The 25,142-nt window shown below is 42.0% G+C and overlaps 1 protein-coding gene across 1 annotated transcript in view; it reads right to left on the reverse strand.

Annotated features, from left to right (window-relative positions):
* The window catches only part of AGBL1 (AGBL carboxypeptidase 1), a 535,096-nt gene that overhangs the window by 402,209 nt on the left and 107,745 nt on the right, over positions 1 to 25,142 (reverse strand). The window contains exons 11-14 of the mRNA XM_083184211.1: positions 21,339 to 21,422; positions 16,027 to 16,116; positions 14,806 to 14,954; positions 11,152 to 11,239 (exon numbers count right to left, since the gene is read on the reverse strand). Coding sequence (XP_083040337.1) covers positions 11,152 to 11,239; positions 14,806 to 14,954; positions 16,027 to 16,116; positions 21,339 to 21,422 — 411 coding nt within the window. The remainder of the gene's footprint in view (positions 1 to 11,151; positions 11,240 to 14,805; positions 14,955 to 16,026; positions 16,117 to 21,338; positions 21,423 to 25,142) is intronic.

The following is a 25,142-nucleotide window of genomic DNA, read 5'->3' on the forward strand; positions in this document are numbered from 1 at the left end:
AATTAATCTGTCCTATTGGTTGCTGACAGGGGATGGAGCAGACTGTATGATGGTGATTAGAGGATCCATCACAATATTACTATGGGGCAGGCAAGTCTAGTTATGTTGCTTTTACGAGATTTTCTACGAGGTTCGGCTCCGGTGTCCTGGGGTCCGACTCCGGTGTCTATTGGTCGCCTAGCGGCCAATCAGAAGCCGCGAAATTCGGCTCCTGATTGGCCGCTAGGTGGCCAATAGAATCATTCAGAGGAGAGGCGCTGAAGATGAACCTTCAGCGCCTCTCCATCGCGATGGTACCGGGTTTTCATTTTTTTTTCTTTTTGCCAAGTACCCGAGGACTACTGCAGGAGAGAAGAGGACAGATCTACGCCGGAGGAGACCCGTGTGTAGATTTTCCCTCCACAGGTCCCCTATGGATTTCGGCAGACCCCTGGACACCGGAGCCGGACCCTGGAACCCCAGGACATCAGGACACCAGACCCGGGGACCTAACTATGGGCTCAAGATAGGTAAGTATCTGTATGAAAGGGCTTTGGATGTATTAAAGTTTTATTTTTCATGTGTCAGTGTGTGTGTTTATTTTACTATTTTTAATACTGTGGAACTACAAGTGCCAGCGGGCCCTTTAATGCGCCGCATGCTGGGACTTGTGGTTCTCCAAGTCCCAGCATGCGGGGGAGGCTTGCTGGGACTCATAGTTCCACAGTATTAAACAATAGTTTATTCTATTTTATTAGACATTAATCAGCCCAGTGACCACAGCCCAGGGTCACCGGGAACAGCACCAGGCTTCAAGTCCTGGAGGGGGGGACCTCTTTATTGGGGGGTCCCCACTCCCCCAGGACCCCTGGCCAGGCTGACTGGTCAGTAGGGTTAATGCTTTGGCCGTGGGACCTTATATAATAAGTGTCCCCCGGCTGTGGCATTACCCTGCTGGCTGGTGGGGCCTGGGGCTTGTTTTTAAAATAAGGGGGACCCCTACTCATTTTTTCCCCCGTATTTTGGGAACCAGCCCCGGCCCTGGAGCCTGGGGCTGGTTTTAAAAAAATCGGGGAACCCCTATTTGCCCGGTTTCCTGATTTTTTATTAACAGCCCTGGCTCTTTCAGCCTGGTGCTGGTTACAGCTGTGGGGAGGGACCCCACGCTGTTTTTTATTTTTTTATTTATTTATTTTTTGTACACACTGCAGCCTGCGGATCGGCCGCTAATACGAATCAATATGACATCAGAGGTTTACAAAGCAGTCGTATTTGACTGCTTTGTAAATAACCCTCCGGAACACGAATTTGCATATGGCTGAAACAGCCATATACAGTCGTATTTATTCGAATTAAGAATACGAATACGATATATCATATTCGTATTCTTAGTAAATGTCCCCCTTTATGTCAATGTGGGGGTATCCTATTAGCCCCAATGCACTTTTATCATAATAAAATGGGCGTAAAGGGACCGGTTTTCAGGCGATAACACATGGGAGAAATTCCCGAGCCATTTGTTGGATCCATGGGACTGCTTATAGTGGTGCCTGATGCACCTGAAGCATAATCCCTGATAAGTGCCAGCATGGGGGGATCAGGACACCAGTATCAGAGCTAATAGGAGAGCCTTCAGCAAACCGATTATAATTGGTAAATAACCACTGCTAATAGAATAACCCCCAGTTGCTAGACAAAGTACAAATATGTCCTGATACATGTTTTCTGCAGTCGCACCACATATTCCCTATTGGCAGGTCCCGTTATACTCTGCTAGCGTTGGGTGTAATTTTTGCATCTTATGCACGCAGGCATGTCCAAACTGTAGCCCTCCAACGGTTGTGAAACCACACATCCCAGCATGCCTTGCCATCGTTTTAGCATTCCCTAATAGTAAAACTGTGGCAAGGCATGATGGGATGTGTAGTTTCACAACAGCTGGAGGGCCATAGTTTGAACATGTCTGCACTAAGTAAACAAACTAGCATGCAGTGTGCGGTGTATTGAAGCAAAACATATAAGGACACATCTGCAAAACATCGGTTACATTATAAAAAATATGTTTTAAATCCCCTGAAATACAGGACTTAAGGACTTATTCAGGTCCATTTGCACAAGGGTCTCGTTCACCAGATGTCAGCTGCCTGCCTACTTCCCCCGAGCATACACGCATCTGTAAGGTTACTCTGAGGCAACCTTAAATATGCATGAGCCTTCGCCATCATTCAATGGTCGGCAACCATCGAATGATGGGGCATATCCCACCAGGCTGCGAATAGATGTTACTGTGTAACATCCATTCGCATGCCCTGTGTGTAAATTTGTCTTGTGAATGGGCGGCGGCCAGCCACCATTCACAAGGCGTAGTCTGGTGGACTCACAAGGCTGCGAATTCGCAGCCTGGCGAATCAACCAGAAAAAACCCTAAATCCTGTAGATACTTGAAATCCAGATGCCTCCCCCCTCTTTCTACACCTCTTCTAGAATGCAATTATAATACAGGATATGTCTCTTCCTTTGCCATAGTTTATCCAGAAAAAAACTCCTGATGCATTTTATTGCAATAAAACGAGACCCCATATAAAGTAATATGGCATCTGTCAATATTTCCAACCAATACATTTGAATGTTGTTTATTACAGTATATTGTTTTTATTTGGGTGGTGAAACACGGTTCACAACAAGTATAAATGATAATACTGTACTGCTGCTGAGCCTTTACAAATGTCATGTGCTGTGTAGAGTGAAAATACAAGTTTCTGGAGCCTTTGTTCAAAACTCTGCAAGGTGAACGCTGACACCTGTTAAGGAGTATTCATCTGTCAGGAAGCACAATTTTCTTTGAATATGAGACCAGCCATTACATTCACTTTACAAATAAGCATTAAACTATATTGTACCCACTAGTACATTTCAAACCAATTTTCCACACAGCACCAATTATGCTGTTGTCTAACCTTCCCGGTTTTAAGAGTATAGAAGTTTCCTGACAAATTGTATCATCTCTGTAGTACCGGAGAACAAAATGAACTGTGGTGGGGAGTGTGAAAGCTGCAATTTTACTTTAAAGTAATCTTCCAGAGTGTCTTAAGCCACCGCAGCTGTTAAACCAATAAAGAAAGAAAAGGCTAAAAGAATTTAAAGAAAAATACAAATGCCAATATAGATACATAGAGCACCTGCATGTAAATACTTAACATGTATTTTTCACCTGAAAAAAAAAAACTTTTACATGACTAAACTTTATTAATAATGTATTTAACAAATACATAAGTAGGAAGTGAGGGTTATAACTTGATAGCCAATAATTAGATCAGAGAACCAAATGAGCTTTAAGACATGATTAAAATGACATTGCCAGACACAATTACTTATGTAGTCCGAATCTATTCCCTAAGGCTCCCTACACAAGGAGAGCGCCATAATTAATTAAGGAATCCACTAAAGGAGTGCAGGGCAGAGTGATGGCTCTGTTGGGACCACTTCCCCTGCTGACATAACGATACTTGAAATTCCCAACAATGACTGTGGGTAAGCTGTCTGCAAATTTTTCATTGCAGCCTTGTTTTCACTCATGGTGCGGCAGTTCTGGTTTTCATCACCGGCATTTAAGCTTTATTTGTTGATTCTTGATTTATTTATGCGGCCTTGTTGCAAATAAAGTAGTCCCTTGGGATGGAACCCAATACACAGATCTTTGAAAGACCATTCCAAAATTGGACATGCTATTAACTCTTTTAGGTGTATTTAATGCCTCGGCAAGGGGCGAGGGTGGCTTATTTTCAGCGAGGAAAAGCCATCCTCGCTGTCCAACCTCCTCACCATATTCAATATTGGCCTGGAATCCTTGTCCACCTCACTGAAAAAAACCAGCAAGTGAAATGGCAAGTGAAGGGCAGGCAGTTGAATATTCTGACCGCAAGCTATTGGCACTGCTTGCCATTATAGCTTGCCATCAGAGCATTGAATACCACCCTTTGTGTGCCAACATCTCTTTGAGAGATGTGCAAAATATCCACTAGAAATGCCACCACTATTCACATTTGTTATAGAAATTCAAATAAAAAAATGTTCTGTAAAAAAAGATTATATTTCCATTATAGGGTAAACATGACAGGCCATTTTCATGAATAAAAAATGTTTGCTTGGCAATTTTTACAACTATTTTCACAAGTTCAATTGGCACTCAAAGGGTTAAGTGATGCTCGTTACAGTTAAGCTTGATGGAAGTAACAGTGAACACATGCCGACCAATCACAGGCTTCAGTTTCTACTTTGCATTTTAAATTTTTACCAGAATTAACATATGGATATTGCTTGTGAATGGTTATACATGTAACAGACACCTACTGTACATATATCTTTCTCCAAAATCTATCATAATAGTCAGGTTGGCTAGAATATAAAATATAATAGAATAATAGAATATAAAACCCTGCTCCTATACCCTCCACACACATCTCTAAGCATGTCTGGATTCCACAGGGGCAGAATTGTTTAGAGTAGAGATGTGCGGCGGCCACTTTTTCGGGTTTTGGTTTTGGTTTTGGATCCGGATCTCCCTTCGTGTTTTGGATCCGGATTGGTTTTGGCAAAACCACCCTTGTGGGTTTTGGATCTGGATTTTTATGAAAAAATGCTAAAAATGGCTAAAAATAACAGAATTTGGGCCTGTTTTTGCCCCTAAAGTATTATTAACCTCAATAACATTAGTTTCCACTCATTTCTAGTCAATTTTGATCACTTCACAGCTTGCAAAAAAAATTTCATTTACAGTAGTTGGGCCAAAAGGGTATACCGAGGTAGCTGGATGACTGAGCTAAGCGACAGCAGTGGGCATCACATACATGTGGACCTTACACTTCCAACCTGGCACATCTTGGAAGCAGAGCGGCACTGCAGGGGCAAACAGGGTAGCAGTTTAATAAACTATCCCAAAAAAAGAGAAATGCTCCAAAGAGCAAAAAAATACAAAGAGGTATCGGCCTTGTCATGACTGGAGGTAGCAGCTTCAGCACTTCTATCAGGTTGCTGATCTCCCACTATTTCCTCCTCCATCATCCTCCAAAAATGTGTTTTTATTTTATTTATTACTTTTATTTATTTTTCTTACTTTACACTGGACACAGCCCCTTGGACACTGGACACTGCCCCTGGACACAGCCGTCACACTGGACACAGCCCCTGGACAATGGACACAGCCTCTGGACACAGCTCCTGTACACTGGACAAAGCCGTCACACTGGACACAGCCTCTGGACACCGCCCCTGGACACAGCTCCTGTACACTGGACACAGCTGTCACACTGGACACTGCCCCTGGACACTGGACACAGCCCGTCACCCTGGACACAGCCCCTGGACAATGGACACAGCCCGTCACCCTGGACACAGCCCCTGGACACAGCCTCTGGACAATGGACACAGCCTCTGGACACCGCCCCTGGACACAGCTCCTGTACACTGGACACAGCCGTCACACTGGACACTGCCCCTGGACACTGCCCCTGGACACTGGACACAGCCCGTCACCCTGGACACAGCCCCTGGACAATGGACACAGCCCGTCACCCTGGACACAGCCCCTGGACACAGCCTCTGGACAATGGACACAGCCTCTGGACACCCCCCTGGACACAGCTTCTGAACACTGGACACAGCCGTCACACTGGACACTGCCCCTGGACCTTGCCCCTGGACACTGGACACAGCCTGTCACCCTGGACACAGCCCCTGGACAATGGACACAGCCCGTTACCCTGGACACAGCCCCTGGACACAGCCCCTGGACAATGGACACAGCCTCTGGACACCGCCCCGGGACACAGCTCCTGTGCACTGGACACAGCCATCACACTGGACACTGCCCCTGTACACAGCTCCTGTACACTGGACACAACCCCTGTACACTGGACACAACCCCTGTACAGCCCCTTGTACACTGGCCACTGCAGCCCCTGTACACTGGACTTGTGTACAGCAGCCCCTGCAGACCCTAATCGAGTGAGCAGCAGCAAAATAATATATTATTATTATAGCACAGCACATAGCACAGAGCCCAACCACCCTATTCCCTATCCTATGCTGTAGTAAAGATGGCGGGGTGCGCGTGCGTCTTATATAGAATCCAGATCCCGCGAGAATCTGACAGCGCGATGATGACGTTTTGCCTCGTTTTCGGTCCGGAATTTAGGCGGGAACTCCCGAGCCGGCTCGGATCCAGACTCGGATCGCGATATTCGGATCTGTCACTTTATCTTAATTTCATCTTTTTTCATCTACCATACTCTTAAGAAAAACACAGCTATTCAAAACATCACACCCAATATCACACCCAAAAGAAAGCACCCAACCAATCATTAATTAATTAGTCCACTTTAAAACTGTATGTGCATGTTTTTTTTTTGTTCCTAATATTGTCTAAGCTAACGCTACTAATCTTGTTTTCCCAGTCTTAGCTCATTTAAGTGGGTCTAGTTGTTATGGGACCGCATAGAGGCCTCAGTACTGTGCTGATTTGCCTGATTTTCACTATGTTAGGTGGATCCATAGTCATGATCTTCCCATCCTAGTGGAAACCACATTAGACCCTCCAGCACTGTGGCTGGTTGAGGGTCAAGAAGAGACTTGCTCTTGTTTTTTTTAAATTCATTTATTTTATTTTTGCATTGCATTGCAAAATGATATTAGTAAAATCCCGATCCAAATTCATAATTGTTTGTTGATATATTAACTGAAACAGTAACAGTCCTTTGAAGCTACAGTATGTGTTTTGTTGGGATATCACAAGACTAGTCTTCACAGGAACAGAAACTAAATGGAGTTCCACCACTAGTAAATGTTAACGGTTTTTTTTTTGTTATTTTCTATTTTGCTACAGTATGCATCAGAAAAATTATGGTTGGCATAGATACAGAGGTTAACTACTAGACACTGGTTTATTGTACTTGTTTTAGCCAAAACCCAATAGTTCAGGTTGTCTATACAAAGTCATAAAACATTACACAATCTTCCTGGGCACAAGTTATTGTAATTTAGTGCTTAACTATTTTCCAGTTATATTTGATCTTCTAGAGTAATAAATCTCTATTCTATAAATATAACCTCAAATGACTGCAAATTATTGATGATGTGTTGGAGTGTTCTAAAGATGACCACTGCTTTTAAATTCCCAGCTAATTCATCACCTTATTTCTATCTCATTCACTGCACAGTTTATAAGTAGAAGCTAAACCTTAATTAGTGACCAGTACCATTAATTAATGGACAAAGATAGTGTGTCAGTTATTGACAGTTGTCACTGGAAGGATTAATTACCGATATCACAAATAATGCAGGTTAAACGTATTGCAAACACACTGACCTGTGACCCTAACAATCAAGATGACTGACAAGTTTAAAGCCTGAGATTAACATATAGATTTATTACAGTGACATACATTAGCTATTGATATATAGTCAGAACAACTCTTCGAAAGATAAATAGGAAACAGTTAAATCAATGGGTGGAAACTTTTTACATAGAAAGGAACCATGTCAGATGTACAATAAATGAACTTTGGCTTTATGATATTATATATATTTTGACTTTTGTAAAGAAAGATCCATTACATCTTATAAGACATTATGAAACATATAAAACAAATCTCATCTGGCAATAGTTCAGGAGTGACCTGGTAGAACTAACAGCCCTAAGCTCTTCTAAATAACAAGACTGTGGAACTTCAACATCGAAGACTGGAAAAAAGTTTGGTAGACCCTTTCTAAAGTGCCCCTTACTGTACATTAGAACGATATATCTGATGCTGAAATTGGATGCAATTTCCCTTGAACTCCCCCTGGACCTTCCCGGGAGTGATTGAATCCTTGGTATTTTGGTGTCATTTTGTGCATGCAGTTTGGTCCAATAAATTGTATGAGATGTATCTGGCCAAATTGCATGTGTACTATACTTTCTGCAATATATCGCATACGATATATCGCATGCGCCAAAAGCACTCCATCTTCCATCCGATTACATCCGATTCAGACAAATCACAGGTGCGGTCCAACCAACCTAGAGGCTCCCATCCGACTCTCACGGGACTGCGCATCGGATAGGACGGAGAACACAAACGATGTGGCACTTTACAGACGATATATCGGCATCGAAATTTCCCAAAATCGGTCAAATGTAAGGGGGCCTTTATCTACTTTATTATTGACAGTATTCAGTGAAAACTAGATACAATTTTTAAATTATTATCATTTAATGTAAAGTTTAGGCCTCAGTGTAATTATGTATTGGTTCCAATAGACAGTAACACTCATGCTTTTCATAACTTCTGGCTAGGAACTGAAGCACTGGGTCATGTTGGACTTACTCTGTACATCTTGTACTTTTTTAGCCTACCTTACACTAATACTGCTCATTGGATTTAGATTTACTGTAGATGTACAATAAGTGCAAGCTGTAGCCTGTTTTGGAAATAGCTTGCTCTTTTTTAACTTTTATTTCTTTAAATGGTGACTTGAACTTGTGACTTCAGGATGGAGTTTGGAGGGGGGGGTGTAAAGGTGATGAAAACACAATAAGGATGCATTGAGGTGAAATCCCTCAAGATACAGTAGCTCTAGGGATATGATTTGAGGGTATTTGATGGCCACTAGCTGCTTCTAATTAGCTACAGTATACACAACTAAGGGGGGGGGGGGGGTGTACACCTGAACAATGGTCAATTGGGCTGATGATTGGACTGAATGTCCTTTGGATTGGACCATGCCCCATTTTCTTTAAACACCAGTAAGATTTAACTGTAATGTATATGAGTAGTATACTGTGTTATTGTGCATATTTAATGCCCACAGTAATTCCTCCTAGTACTTGCTGGGGGAGCAAGGTGGATTTTGTACCTATGCAGAGCTAGTCTCCTGTTTGTGTTAGCAAGTTGCAAATAGTATTTCAGCTGTTATATATTTTCTTGGACATTAGACACAAATGCATCCAATCTGAATGAGCTTCATCTGTACTGTTCCCGTACATTGCTCACTCTCTAGACCAGGGGTGGCCAACCTGTAGCTCTTGAGCCACACGAAGCTCTTTTGTTAATAAGACAAGATAATGCTGTACACTTATATGGTGTCCATGTTGACTTAAGCAGGTCTTTCTGTTTTGCCACCTTAAGGTTACCTGAGAGTATCCGTAGATGTGCGTGGGCCTTCCACATCATTCCATGGTCGGCGACCATCCAATGATGTTGGTGTTCCCCCACAGCCTGCGAAAGCCTGTACAAGCATAGGCGGGCTGGGGCGTGCGTACCAGCGTTTGACGGGCGGCGCCTAGTAGACTCGCAAGCCTTGCGAATCAACCAGAGTAACCCCCAAGATGTCCATAAAAAAACAGCAGTTTGAAGTCTAAAATGTCTGATAAACTATGGCATTTTCTACTTAGAGAAAAAAGAAGCGTGCCTAGGATAACTGCCAGAGAATGGAATATGTTACATATATACAGTAACTAGGAATGTTACAAAATGTATTTTCATAGCAATTGATTGATTGCTTTAAGGTTTAGTGCTCCATGAACATTTGTAATGCATGGTATAGTCCTAGAGAGAAACTAAACAAATACTTAACAGCAACAAACACCGAAGATGACTTTATCCAGTCTGGTTTTGGTGGAAAAACAAAAGTAATAAATGAAAAAAATTGACCACAGATATGTAAATATAGTTCATGCCAGTGGTCGAAGTGGGCCGGTATACAACGGTATGCCACTTCTCCACTGTGAACTACTGTCACTACTTTTAAGTAATAGGAGTGTGCAGACTAGCGTCTGCACACTGCCTTTACCTTATGCAGCATCGTGGGACGCAGCGCCAGCCGGGGGAAGGCATAGAGACTCAGCGGTGGCTGACTTTCAGTCCCACTGGGCAGATGCTGCAGATAGATTGCCGCCAGGCTGCAGATAGATCACCGTGGGCGCCGGGCGGAAGTACTACTGTCATCAGCCATCAGTACAGTACTTCCGCCCAGCGCCCTCCGCAGCCTGGTAGCAATCTATCTGCACCATCCATCTCTGGCCAGCGGGACAGACACTGCTGAGATTGAACAACCGCTGAGATTCTAAGTATAATTAAGAGGTGAGGGAAGGGAAGGGGAGTGGAGGGGAGGGGGACGCTTCACTGGCACTGAGAGGCAAGGTCTATGGCACTGGGGGGCAATGTGTATCTGGCACTGGGGGCAATGTGTATCTGGCACTGGGGGGCAATGTGTATCTGACACTGAGGGGCAATGTTTATCTGGCACTGGGGGCAATGTGTATCTGGCACTGGTATCTGGCACTGGGGGCAATGTGTATCTGGAACTGGGGGGCAATGTGTATCTGGCACTGAGGGGCAATGTGTATCTGGCACTAGGGGGCAATGTGTATCTAGCACTGAGGGGCAATGTGTATCTGGCACTGTGGGGGCAATGTGTATCTGGCAATGCTGAGGGCACATGTTTTTCGCACTGTAGGGGCATGTGTATCTGACAATGTAACCATGCCCCCTTATAGGTGACCACGCTCCTTTCTAATGTGACCACGTCCCCCTTTTACGTCCTTAACTTTTGCATACCCCCACTTCTAAATTTCCACTTCGACCACTGGTTCATGCAATATGCATCGATTTTAAGTTTGCCATGGGCTAATTGAAAAAGCGATGTTTGCAGGTCTGTGCAAGCTTGAAGTAGTGAACTGTGGTTGCAGTGTAAAAATGCAACCGTAGTTTACCAAGAAACACGGGTGGGGACAACGCAATTGGTGGTGGTGCCGGCAACAATGCAAGCATGTCCTGACTGCTCGGGGGAGGGCGGTGGCGGCTGTGTGACATCTAAACATGGCCGGTCTGCATCTGGCTTTGCAGTTAAACTGCTCAGCTGGGGGGGGGGGGAGCACTTCACTATGTGCGAGCACTTCACTATGAAGCAAAGTGCTCATACTCAAAATTTTGCAAGCACATAGCTGGGTGGAACCTGACATACCAGGCACACGGCCTGTTGCCAGGAGTTACCAAAATTTCACAAAACTGCAACCCATCCTGAATTAGGCCCTAAGTACTGTGCCCTAGCTCTAACTAGGAACATGTACTGTATCCTATTTATCAAAACACAAAAAGGCAATCCATGTACAGTAAGTAAAAAATGCAGACTTACTTGTAATAACAGATATTGAAACCAGTTCTTGTCCAATAGGTTTTTCCAAGCAGTGCTTCCTTCACTGAATATATAACCGGCTGCATACCTATGTAAACCCAAAGCACATTCAAAATCACACTCTTCATATACCTGTAGGTATAACTTTTTTTGTCTCAAAAGAACTGAGTTAATATTTAAAAGGAATATACAAACTGGTATATACAAACGGTACTTGTTTCCTAGCTGGGTGCCCACGATATTCAGTCGTATGGCATCTTATGCATTGTATCGCATCGCATGCCATATACCCGCATGCGATTTTAAATTGTATAAGCACCCTAATGGTTTTTTTCAATGTTAAATGCCCCCCACCCCCTATACTATTTTTAATTGTATAAGCACCCTAATGGGTGCTTACAATGTTAAATGCACCCCTACGCCACCCCCACTATCAACGCCAACCTGGAGCGTGGCGAGCGCAGCGATCCCGCGAGGGGCGGCGGTACGCGTCATCCGACCCTTTTCATATCCCCACTATCCATGTCGGCGTGGAGTTGATTTTATATATTGTGGCGAGCACAGCGAGCCACCGAGCCCGAAGTGTGGCAAGTGCAGCGAGCCCCGCGAGGGAACACGTATTACTTTACATGTATTCCGCGTCCCCTCGCTGTGCTCTCCACACTTCGGACTCGGGGGCTCGCTGCGCTCACCACACTATCTAGGAAAAGGTCAGAGGACGCATACCGCCCCCCCCTCGCGGGCTAGCTGCGCTCGCCAAGCTTCAGGGGTGGCGTGGGGGTGCTTTTAACATTGTAAGCACCCATTATGGTGCTTATACAATTAATAATCTTATAGGGGGCCCATTTAACATTGAAAACACCCATTTGGGTGCTTATACAATTTTAAATCGTATACCATTGTATATGGCATACAATGGCATACAATACGATGGTATACGATTTAAAATTGTATAACATCGGCTGCCATCGCGTAACATCGCATCACATACCATTGTATGGCTTATGGTGTACGATGCAATGGTAACCATGCTAGGTATCAAGTACCATACAAACCAGCCATAATGGCTGTAGAGTCTGAGCCCTCTAGTGCCCAGATTCTATTGCACTGTGCACTAGAGCGGCTCTTGGGGCAGTGTCCGGGAGAAAACTGAGGGCCTGAACGTAGCAGGCTGCACACGGGCCTCCTCCTTTCTTAAAGCGCCTCTGATACCAACAGTTAAATGCTATTTCTAGAATATATAATAAGTTAATAGAGGGAATATCTGTAGCAGGAAGATGTATTTCTTACAAATAAATGCACAATTAAAAAATGTGAGATATTGGTTTTGCAGGTCTTCGGTAACCTTGTATACCAGAGGGTAGATTAAGTTGGTTTACTACTGACATTTTTACTAATATTAACTAACATTAAAGTGACAAAAGTGACAGTTCTTTACTTTGTCAAGTTCTTTACTTTGTTGAGTATGCCACACCATTTAAAAAAAAAAAAAAACACTTAAGATATTTAAACAAATAACACATTTATGGTATTGGAGCATAGTGCAACATTATTGGTAGCAGTTGTCTAACCTATATGCGTAACGTACTATTCTAGTTTCACTTCCAAGGCCCTGTATTTATGATTTAGGCTCTATAAGGGTGCGGTTGCTTACACAAATAAAAACTGTGATTACTTAAAAAAATAAATTCATTACACGAGGTTTAAGAAATCAGAAAGCCAATCATATCGTCTGCACAATCGTGTACTGTAAATGACATTCCTCATGGGTTACTTCTGCTAAAAGCATGGACTTTATCTGAAATATTTACTGCTGGTTTTCTGCTAAAATGTTATGTCTCAAGAGAGTGTTACTTTTTACTCCTATTCTACAGTCACTACTAATTAGAATAATTAGACCCAATCATAAGCCTTCAAATTTCAGTAAACACAAAATGTACTTTGTCTAATTAATTGAAAGGAAGAACATTGTTTTTGCATTACAAACAGGCAGAACAGTGACAAGTTGTTTTTCTTCTCAGTCTCATCAGATAACATCGCCTCATATTTAATTTCATTGTACAGTATATTCATACCACGCTCAGCAACTGCTTTTTTATTAATCATTTTGTTATTGGTAGGGTAAAAAAAGTACATAAGACAGATCTCTTGTTCCAGGCCATTAGTACCTCGGGACCAGTTTTATCAGTAGTGTACTATTCAGTGGCAGATTGATGGTGGGGGGGACACTAAAGCATGTACCGTCCCTTTCATTCATGATAATATATACATTTATATTATTATAATTTAAACAACACCAGTGGGTGTGCGCACCACTAGAATGAGCTAGATTGATTCATTATATTGTATGCTGCCCAGGGGCATGTTAACAGAGGAACAGTCCTGTGTACAGATTCCGTGTGGGCTCCTCCCCACCAACAACTCCCCCCACCCTCACACTTTCTTCAGCACTGAGGATGCTGGCCTCGACTGCGCATATGCAGGTCTCCAGAAATATGGATCCTGCCTTGTTTTGGCAACAAATACCTATGACGCCTGCGCATAGTCATTTTACCAGCAATTTTTGCCATGCTGCAATGTCAGCACAAGACTCCGGATTAAACATGGGTGCAGTATGTTCAGTGTGTACCCCCCTGAATTTAAGGGCCCATGTTCACCGCAGACATTACACCAATTGTAGATACACAAATGATGCCGCCAACCTGTCTGTCCATCCATAACCCAGTAATGTGCAGTAGAGCAGCTGTTAGGCTGCTGTCTGAGTGCAGTCCAGCCAGTGGAAGAGAAGGATCCATGACCCCCCCCCCCCCCCTCTTTCACAATTGCTTTGACACACAGGGCCGGCTGTACCATTAGGTGCTGCCTAGGGCGCTGGGATCTGGGGGGTGCCACCAAGTATACCTATCAGAAAATCAAGGATGTCTATGAGGATCCTTGTTGTACTTAATGCAGGTGGCTGCTGTGGAACTTCTAAGACCTCACCTACATACTTTCCCTGGGAGGACCACCTGATTTTTGTGAGCCTCCCTGCCATTCTGGAATATTTGGCAAGTATGCCTTAATGGGTTGGAAAGTGAATATTGGTGGCAGTATGAGGCGAGGGGGCAGTAGGTTGAAATTTTGCCTAGGGTGCTGAGAAGACTTAAACCGGCCCTGTTGACATAAGCTTCTTTTCCTTGTAACTGGTGCTGGGGATCTGACATCACAAACTCACTACCATCCCTGACATTAAACCCAAGGAGGAACCACCAACTATGTGCTGCAATGTCTGAACCCAGGTAAGAAAATTGTAATAAATTGATGATCCTCTCTCCCTGGCATCACCTTCTCCCTGGTACCCACTGCTATCTCCATCTCTCTGCCATCACCCTCTCCAGGTTTCCAACTGCCTCTCCCCTGCATTACTATCTCCCTCAGTATCCAGGCCCATGGATGCTTTCGGTGACCCTGCTTATAGGCTGTATACTGAAACTGAGAAACCCTCTATAAAACAAAGGTTTCAAATAAAGGAACCCTGTCTAATTCACTATACAGCTCTCTCTCAAACTAACCTTTCAAATATCATTAGGCCTATATATGGCCTCTAGTTAACTAATTAAGTGATGTACAGTACACCATCTGCATAAGAAATCTTCCAATCCCAGAGAAGCTTACCATAATTAAATTGGCTGTTCATCTTTTCACAGTTTATGACGTTGAAGCAGTATGGAACGTTCACTTTCATGGCACTAACTTCAAAGTAGAACCACTGGTGATGTTGGTCAGTATTGACATCTGCATTCATGATCAAGTCATATTCAAACCTGTGAAAGACACAGGATTCATTTAAAACCAGCATCATTCTTCATAGTGACATCTCTTATTGCATCATTGTGGAGGGATCTGTCACATGATAGTGCTACAGAAAATATAGGACTTGAGAAGAGGCTTTTATAGGTTTGGGTTTTTTTGGTTCTAACTTCATCGTCCTGTTTTGGACTTGCATAACAATCCTCTAGCGTTTTCCTTAATATTTTGAAAATGGATAAAATCATGTAGTTTTGGGAATCCAGAACCTAAAATCCAAAATTAAAATCTGAATTCAAAACCCACGCAAAAAATATCTGAACTGCCACTCGGTTTGATTCGGATAGGCAAAACTTGTGTGGGTTTGGATTTCTAAAGAACAGAGCCACACATGTCTAGTTATAGCTGTGGCACTTGCATTGTATCTAGTAGTGCTAAATACAGTACTGTATGTACAAGTCATTCTAACTATACAAAATAGTCACTATAATAATATAAAACGCATAAATACCAGGTTTCCTCAGACTAAAGCTGGCCATAAATCTACAGGTTTATTGTCAGATTGGGCTGGTTAGAACAAAAACCTGGTAATGGATGAGAGCAAATGAGTGTTTACCATTTGCTTTGAAATGCTGGGAAACTGCCAAAAACTTTCATTCAGATATCACCAGATTTTTGTTCCAACCAGCCAGATCTGACAATCAATCTGTAGATGTATGGGCAGCTTTAGGCAAAAAAAAGGCAATATTATACTGGGGGTCAATATATAATTTTGTTGCGCTGCTTGCACAAAGTTTAGCAATTTTCTGCATGTTTTCACTATCTCATTTAGATAAGAGGAAAAACACATACAGTACTACAGTATATTAAATACTACCCGATGAAATCTCTTCTGAAACCCATTCAATTTGCATAGACTAAGAAATGTAAATGTTACTCCCAATAAAGGCAAAGAGGCACAACAATACAATAACTGATCCCAACTTTAAGGTGAAAGTTACCTCCAGTCATGAAAGAGCTCTGAGAAAGACAGCTTTGAGTAGGCTTACTGATGTATGTTATTATTGTCACCTTGGTTTATTTACTTACTCACGCACTTGTATGACTTTTCTGAGATTTCCAGATTCAAACTTTGAAAAGAACTTCAAACAGTTCATCTGTTCAGAGCCTTCAGCAACACTGAAAATGAACAGTACAGTAATGCAGATAACCGGTCCATGTATACATCACAGAATACTCAATTTAGTAACTAATAATAATAATAATAATAATAATAATAATAATATTATATACACTAATTCAGTGATAACCAAAGAACAAAAAGCATTCCTCCAAATTGATCAACCTCTTAGATCGGGATATGGTCATTAGGTCTACAGCAACTTGGTCGACAAGCATTGGGTCGACACCACTAGGTCGACAGGCAACAATGTCGACATGGGTTTAGGTCAACATGGGTCAAGGTCGACATGGGTCTAGGTCAACACAAGCATTAGGTCAACATGGGCAAGGTCAACAGTCAAAAGGTCGACATGGGGTTTGTCACTGTTTTTTGAGCCGACATGTGCCGACAAGTGGTATTTTATGCCAAATCATCCACTAGGGCATGGTGGGAGAATAAAATAGTGTGCTATATAAAATAGCATTGCGAAAGAAGGGTGCGATGCGAGGGGATGCGGTGCACTTCAAACTGCTTGTGTCTACCAAATGTCCTGTTGACCTAGACCCATGCTGACCTTGATCCATGTTGACCTTGCTGCTTGACGACCTAGTGGTGTCGACCAAATGCTTGTCGACCTAGTTGTTGTAGACCTACACCCACACCCCTTAGATCAGGGGTCCTCAAACTAATATGCTCTGAGACCCCATCAGACAATAAAAATAATGACAGGACCCCAGCAAGTTACTGCAGAAGGTCATCACATGACATGTGTAGTCAGCAGATAGCACGTGCATGGCAGCATTGTGGAGGCACAAAATTATGTGAGGAGTCTAAAATAACAGACAATGGGGGTGATGTATTAACCTGCAGTTTTCATTTTTAAAATAACAGGTCCTGCTTCTCCAGCATAACGTGGAGAAATGGGCACCCATTATGGGCAGATGTATTACCCATCCAAGCCAATAAGGAGAGCCGTTATGCCCAGTGTTAACAGCTGGTGAAAGCGGCCGGGGGGATTTAACGCTAGGGCCATAGTGGGAATCAAACCCATGACCTTGGTGCTGTGAGGCAGTAATGCTAACCATTACACCATCCATACTGTTTTATAAATAAATCCTTAATTACTCACTACCCCCAACTCCATTCTTTCCTGTATCTTTGTCTTATTGTAATGCTTCAACCTCCCAAATTTCCTCTATAAACTCTTCATTTACCTGTTCACTAAAGCGGACAGGTGGAGAAATTGGCCAAAACAACCAATCAGCGTTTAGCATGTTGCAGCACCGGGGTTGGTGTACTTGATAAATGTTACTGTTGTTAGATAATTGGTTGCTTCTACACTTGTACTCTTTAGAACAGGCATTCCCAACCACGGTCCTCAAGGCACACCAACAGTGCACGTTTTAGTGATATCCAGGCTTCAGCACAGATGGTTTAATCAGAATCCCTCAGATACAAATTAAGTCACCTGTGCTCAAGCCTGGATATCTACAAAACCTGCACTGTTGGTGTGCCTTGAAGACCGTGGTAGGGAATGCCTGCTTTAGAAGGTCTAATACGGATACGGTATATCTCCCCAAACATCTTATTCTCTGGAACTTGTTTATGAAAATAGCATAAAATACTTATTCCAGTCATCTAAATGAAAAATTTTGTATGTTACTCATTGAACACCCTTTTACTCCCACAGAGCTGACTGGCTAAGCATTTGTCTAATTATATTGTACTCTGCACTATTACTACTACATGCGGTAGATCCCAACTCAGAGATATACCTCACCTGCACTGCTTGCATTGCATACATATCTCTAATCAGTGGCATCAGATTTGTACTTCTAGACAAGTGGTTCTTAACCTTGGTCCTCACACAGAATCACAGGTGAAATAATTAGCTCCACCTGTGATCTTTTAAAATGTGTCAGTGTGTAATGAGTGCACCTGTGCAACTGCCAGGTGACCTGGAAAACTTGCACTGTTGGGAGTTCTTGAGGACCGAGGTTGAGAACCACTGTTCTAGACTATAATTCTTCACCAGCCCATACCTTCACCCCTCACAGTTGCTGCTGTTATCAGGGTTTCTGAAAAAAAAATTAAACTATAGGTCTTTATGGTCTCTTCACATATCTAGCCCACTAAGCTCTCAATGTTGCTGTATTTGTGTTCATTCAAATTACATTATCGGGTTATTTTTGAAGTTTCAGCTACATTGCAGACTGCTATCAAATTCTTTCTATTCATTATTATCCTATCTTGGTCTTTATCATGTATCGTTTATTGTTTTAGTGCAGCGGTTCCCAGACTGTGGGTCCTGTCCTGACCCCAAAGTGGGCTCTGATCTTCTCAGCATGGGGTCGCGACTCCATGTTGCTGACCATCAGGTTGATGACATTTCTAATCTCAGTCAGTGATTCAAGGAGTCTGAAAAATCTGTTGAATTGTCTATTATTTTAGTCTCCTCCCATCACTCTATGCCTCCACAATGCTGCCATGTCTTCTGACTACACATGTGATGTGATGACCTTCTGCAGTAACTTACTGGGGTCCTGTCATTATTTTTAATGTCTAATGGGGTCCCAGAAAAAAAATGTTTGAGGACCCTTGTTTTAGTGGAATATACATTATTCATATACTATACATTCTCTTAATAAATTATTTATGTTTAGGACAGCAACTGATTTCACTTACATATAAGGGCCTGATTCAGCTTTGTTAAAAATGCAAAAAAACACACAACTGGGCAATACCATGTTGCACTGCAGGCGAGGTTGATGTAACGTGCAGAGAGTGTAATGGGCCCCATACATCAGCAATCACAATTAATGGATTTCCAGATCCAGGGATTTTTTGGCCAGATAAATGGATTTTACAATCTATTTGACTTGCCCACACATTACAGATTTATTTCAGTGATCGGCAGATTTTTCCAAGATTGCATCTTCATATCTGGAAATTGCCCAATCGATTGTCATTTCAGCTGTTCATAAAGTAAATAGTTGAAGAAGACGAATTGGGAATGCCCACACATATAAAAAAGATCCGCAGATAATACCAGATTATTAAGCATGTTTAAAAATCTGATTAAGCAATCGATTGGCGATCCCTATTAATTTTTGATTGGGATTGCCAAAAGGGGGAGCCCACACATCTAAAATTAATTGTGGCAATCATCTCCAGATGTGAGGATTGTCACAATTAATTGCTGATGTATGGGGCCCATTAGATTTGGGTGGGATATATTTTTCTGTGCAAGGTAAATACTGGCTGCTTTATTTTTGCACTGCAATTTAGTTTTCAGTTTGAACACACCCCACCCAAATCTAACTCTCACTACACATGTTACATCAGCCCCACCTGCAGGGTAACATGGTTTTGCCCAGTTGTGTGCTTTTTTTGCTTTGCTAATAAAGCTGAATCACGCCCATCATTTTCTATATAAATGACAGAATCCTATCACCTTCCTACCACACACTTCCTATTAAGGAGAGTAACACCAAACCAAGTACAATATTTATATTGGTACTCTTTACCTAGAACGGCCACAGCGATTTAGATCGCGGGCATCGCGAGTAAAAAAAAATTGCGTCGGTGGCAAAAACGCATGCGATGCGACCGACGCGATGCCCGCGATTTTACATAGGGATTAATGTTAAAAGGATAATTGAACTCAATTTAAATAGGGAACAATGTTAAATGGGCAATTGAACCCAATGTACATAGGGAACAAAGTTAAAGGCACCCTGAAGTGTGAAATGGCCCCCCCCCCAATTGTTAACGCCACCCCACAATCAACGTGAACCCGAAGCGTGGCGAGCGCAGCGAGCCCGCGAGGGGCGGCAGTACGCGTCCTCCGACCTTTTCATACCCCCACTATCCACGTCGGTGTGGAGTTGAGAATAGAAAGTGTGGCGAGCCCGAAGCGTGGCGAGCGGACACGGATACCTTCACAGGTATCCGCGTCCCCTTCGCGGGCTTCACAGGTATCCGCGTCCCCTCGCGGGCTCGCTGCGTTCGCCACGCTTCGGGTTCACGTTGATCGTGGGGTGGCGTTAACAATTGGGGGGGGGCATTTCACACTTCAGGGTGCCTTTAACATTGTTCACTATGTCAATTGGGTTCAATTGCCCATTTAACATTGTTCCCTATTTAAATTGAGTTCAATTATCCATTTAACATGTAAAATCACGGCCATCGCGGTCATTCTAATTTAACATTATTCCCTATGTAAAATCGCGGGCATCGCGGTCAATATACATTTCACATTATTCCCTATGTAAAATCGCGGGCATCGCGGTCATCGCGCATGCCATTATAAATTAGCCGCGATGCCCGCGATTGTGGCCATTCTAGGTAAAGAGTACCATTATATTTTACCTTTTTATTTTTTAGTTAATTAGCGACCAATAGATCATCCACATATCCAAATGGGGTTTTTGGATTCCCATTCATCTCTCAATGGCTGATGCATCAACTAGAAAACCAGCAATGCCAAACTTGCATTGCAATAAAACATACCATTTACCCTGAGCGCCACTGCTCAAACCTCCATATTTGTCCACCCTCCTTCTGTCTCAGCTCCCCCCCCCCCATTAAAGTGTAAACTTTAATAAGCAGTTATTACCCTAAGTCCTGTCTACATCTACTTGTCTTCCTTGTATGTCCTTGTTGCCTTTCTTATATAAACTCTGTTTTATCTACACCAAATGTATTATTTATTATTATTTATTAACAGTTTCTTATACAGTATAGCGCATATATATTATGCAGCGCTTTACTGAGAATATGTGAACATTCCCATCAGTCCCTGCCCCAGTGGAGCTTACAATCTATAGTCCCTACCACATGTACCCGCCCACACAGACATTCTAGGGTTAATTTGTTGGGAGCCAATTAGCCTACTAGTATATTTTTGAATTGTGGGAGGAAACAGGAGTACTGGAGGAAACCCACGCAAGTATGGGGAGAATATACAAACTCCGCACAGTTAGGTCCATGGTGGGAATCGAACCCATGACCTCAGCGCTGTGAGGCAGTAATGCTAACCAGTACACCTTCCGTACTGCCAAATACAAATAAATGCTTAAAGATAAAATAATAATAATAATTATAATAATATATTCTCCATAACTGTGATGTACTAATGGGACTTATGTCCATAGAGCACTATAAAAATACAAATAAAACATTATATTTAGCCAAAATTCCACAAATGATTTAATACCTAGAAAGTACTTAGTATTACCTGGGGTTGTCCAAGTCAAACACAACTCGATTAAGAAGATCACTGGGCTTCAAATACCGTTGGATGTCTTGAAAGATTTTGTCCCTAGAAATGTAATATAAAGTATTTGTAGCCATATTTCAGATACAGTTATGTCTTTTATTTTATTTACGGTGTTACTCTGCTTTTCCAGCAGCCAAAGTATTACACATATGTGCCACCGGGACAACAGAACAAGTTTTGATAACAAATTGTCGTTACTTGCAAGATGTTAGTTATTACTTCCATGACTAAATATATGTCTGTTTAATAGGCTTAAGCTGGGTACACAGTGAGCGATATATAGTTATCGATATGGATGATATTGATATTGTTAACGATATTTAGTGCAAATCGCCCAGTGTGTACATGAAATGTTAACGATGCACGCTCCCACGCTTTGTTAATGACACCATCCCTGTCACCTGTACTTGCAGCTCAATGTTGACTATCTAGTCAACAATGCATGTACGTGAAGCCACTTACCGATATTGGTCAGTGTGTATGTACTTTAAGCTTTATCAAGTTTAATACATCAATCTGCCCCTTTATTCTCTACAATAAACAAGTTATACTAAAGAAAGAGAAAACACACTGATAGTAACATACTGCACCACACAGACGCAAACACACTGAGACATACATATGTGCATTGTCAAATTGTACAGTATTGTTTAATTCACTTTTATCATCCGTTCATTCTTACTGCTGTGCTCCCTTTACAGTGGTAGCTATTGCTACTGTACTTCACACTTGACCCACTTTGAGCAGTGGTGTCAAGATACTGACCCCTTTCCTGAACTCCTGACTGGCTCACACAGTGGACAAGCAGTTCACATGCCGCTTGGATATATGAGCAGTCCGGGGGTAATGACATTAACCACAAGGCCACGGAGGATCTGTACCCACTATTGTACCGCAGGTATACTGTAATGAGTGATGATAATAATATAAGGGATTTAGGAAACACAGCATTGAGTTTAAAACATCATTAACTGCATCGAAAACATCACCAAAGTAATTTAAAAAAAAGGAACATTTAAAATAAAGAAATAAAGTAGTGTAGCACAGCAAATAACTTTAGATTAAAATGCTTAGAGCACCAGTCTACTTGGTGCAAGGAATAATAATTAATGATGTACAGTGATTACCACAGAGGCTGTATGCAACTCAGTGATAATTGTATAACTTAATCCTATAAATTCTATACAAATGATAATACACTGGCATCTCTGCGCTGCTGTGTAATGAGATTCCGCTGGAAAGCAGAATGTTTGTGGCATAAATCAGAATTCAGTGAAAGATCTGAATGTTTACAAATGAAGTATATCACGTTCCTTGCTGCAATTATGATAGCAGTAATTACCATTACTGGTGAAGTGAGGATTCATGGTATTGTGTATGCGATGCATATGGAGTGTTATGCTTAATGCAGCAGGATATTTAAACTATAGTAGAGTGTGATTATGTCCCCCCGTTTTGTTTTCCATTTTTAAGTTGGAAGAGCAGCACCGACGTGATATTAAGACAGATCTAGAAGGAAAATGCAGTTAATATAAATTTTATAGACATTTATGTAGGAAAAGGATTGGCTCTACTTTAGGATAACCACCTTGGATTTATGTTCTTTTCAAGCAGGTTTAACAGCTTAGGCAGCCCGCTTTGTGACAACATAATGCACTTTTCATTACGGCCTCTGCTAAACCAAATATGATGAATTAAAGTGTAAAGCAGGAAGCACTGAGCGCTTCTCGCTGGATATGCAGACTCGGAAATGACTGAAATGACGTTGCGTTTATAGATGTAACAGGAGGGTTCATGTGAAAGATAAAGACAAATTCTATGGAGAAGCTTCAATACACACATTGAAAATTGTTTAATATATAAGATGGGTTAACTGAATTACTTTCAAATTCAACAAGAGCTATGGTAGTGTAAAATCCACATAGCAAACGCCTGATCCACAGGCAATAGTATGCTTATTATTATATATCTGTTTTTATAAGGTTTATTTTTTATCAATGATATACTGTACTGTTTGCAGTGGTACAGTTCTTGACAGCATGGAATGTTGTACTGTACCACCGCAATTTACCAAATTTCAACCACCAGGGAACGGTGATGCAGTTTTACCACAAAACACCAACATTTAATTACATTTAAATAAAGTTTAATGTTTCTCAGTATTGCCCCACTGTGCACATCCAAGGAGCAAAGTAGTCACACATGTAAAGTATACCCCTGAGAAATGATGGAGGATAACTTTAGTGACATATGTGAGCTTAGAAAGTTGCCCATGAGCATTAAAGAACTATAGAAGGGTATAAAAGCCAGACCGCTTTTAAGCACTTGTAATGAACTGGCGTATCTATAATGCACTGGCGTATCTACACAGGCCCTGCTCCAGGAGACAATGGTAGAGTCTACCACACTGCAAGAGAGGAGGGAACCAGATTATAGCCTGCACACAGACCCTCTCCTCTCATTGCCTGCTGTACAATGAGAGAAAAATAGGGGCTCAGAGCTTAAAGGGGTCCTGGGGAGGTGGGGGAACTCATTTTCCTCTGCCACCTAATTTCCCAAATTCTTTCCCCCCATTAGGTAGAACCAGGGCCAGCAGTAGAGGTGTTTTGCAAACTATAACGCTTCTCCGTTAGAATTACTGTGCAGTGCTAAGGTGGACATTGAACTAGTTCCACCTCACCCTTAGAGGTATAGGAACTCAGTTTCACCCTGTTCCCCTCCACTTTAGCCCCTAGAGGCTGCATGAACAATCAGTGATTTATTTGTTTCCCTCTTGCTCTAAAGGAGGAAGCAGAGAATACCGCTTTCTCCATGAAAAAAAGCTGGAGAAAGGATTTAACACAGCTAGATAAATAAGCCGCTAAGTAGCCTAATTTTTTTTAATACTGGTGTATTTGACATTTTAATTGGCAAAACTGTTACAAAAACTTAAGGCATACCCCTATAGCATTACATCAATAGTAGTACTACAGTACTACAGTACAGTACATTGGTAATGCTTTTTTTGTGTGGGGGAGGTGAGGGGAGGGTTGCACTACGTTACAATGACAACACTAAAGTGTGTTATGTACATGTGCAATAATGGATACAGGAAGAGGTAAACTGAGCTAAAATATTAATATAACTGGTGTGATAAGTCAAATGGCTATTTTAATATGACATGATAGAACAGATAATACACATAAAATATAATTATTAAAATCGTGGTTTAAAAAGTCACAATGAATATATATGTTTGGTATAGTAACCTGGATACTTGGATGGTCACCCTTTTTTAACCGCCAGTACTGGGGAAGTCCTTTCCATATGGTAGTGAGGATATATGTAGATTTATCCAATGTTTTGCAGAGACAAGATTTCTCCCACTGTAATGGATCCAGGTCCTTTAGGAGATGTCTTTACTCCAGAGAAAACTCTGTGCTGCGGTGAGTGGATGCTGGATGGAGCCTCTATTGCAATGTTTGGGCTAAGGATATTTGCCCCATGATAAAAATCTATGTTTTTATGCCTCAGTATTGTGGGTGTTGTATCCAAGTAGGTTAGTAGTGGAGTCAGGGTGCAAAGCCAACGCGTTTCACCGCTAAATGCTGCTTTTTCAAGCCGCATTTAGCGGTAAAACACATTGGTAAAAAGGGTGACCATCCAAGTATCCAGGTTACTATACCAAACATATATATTCATTGTGACTTTTTAAACCACGATTTTAATAATTATATTTTATGTGTATTATCTGTTCTATCATGTCATATTAAAATAGCCATT

This window comes from Crinia signifera, chromosome 4, assembly GCF_055691185.1.
Source record: "Crinia signifera chromosome 4, ASM5569118v1, whole genome shotgun sequence".
Taxonomy (NCBI): domain Eukaryota; kingdom Metazoa; phylum Chordata; class Amphibia; order Anura; family Myobatrachidae; genus Crinia; species Crinia signifera.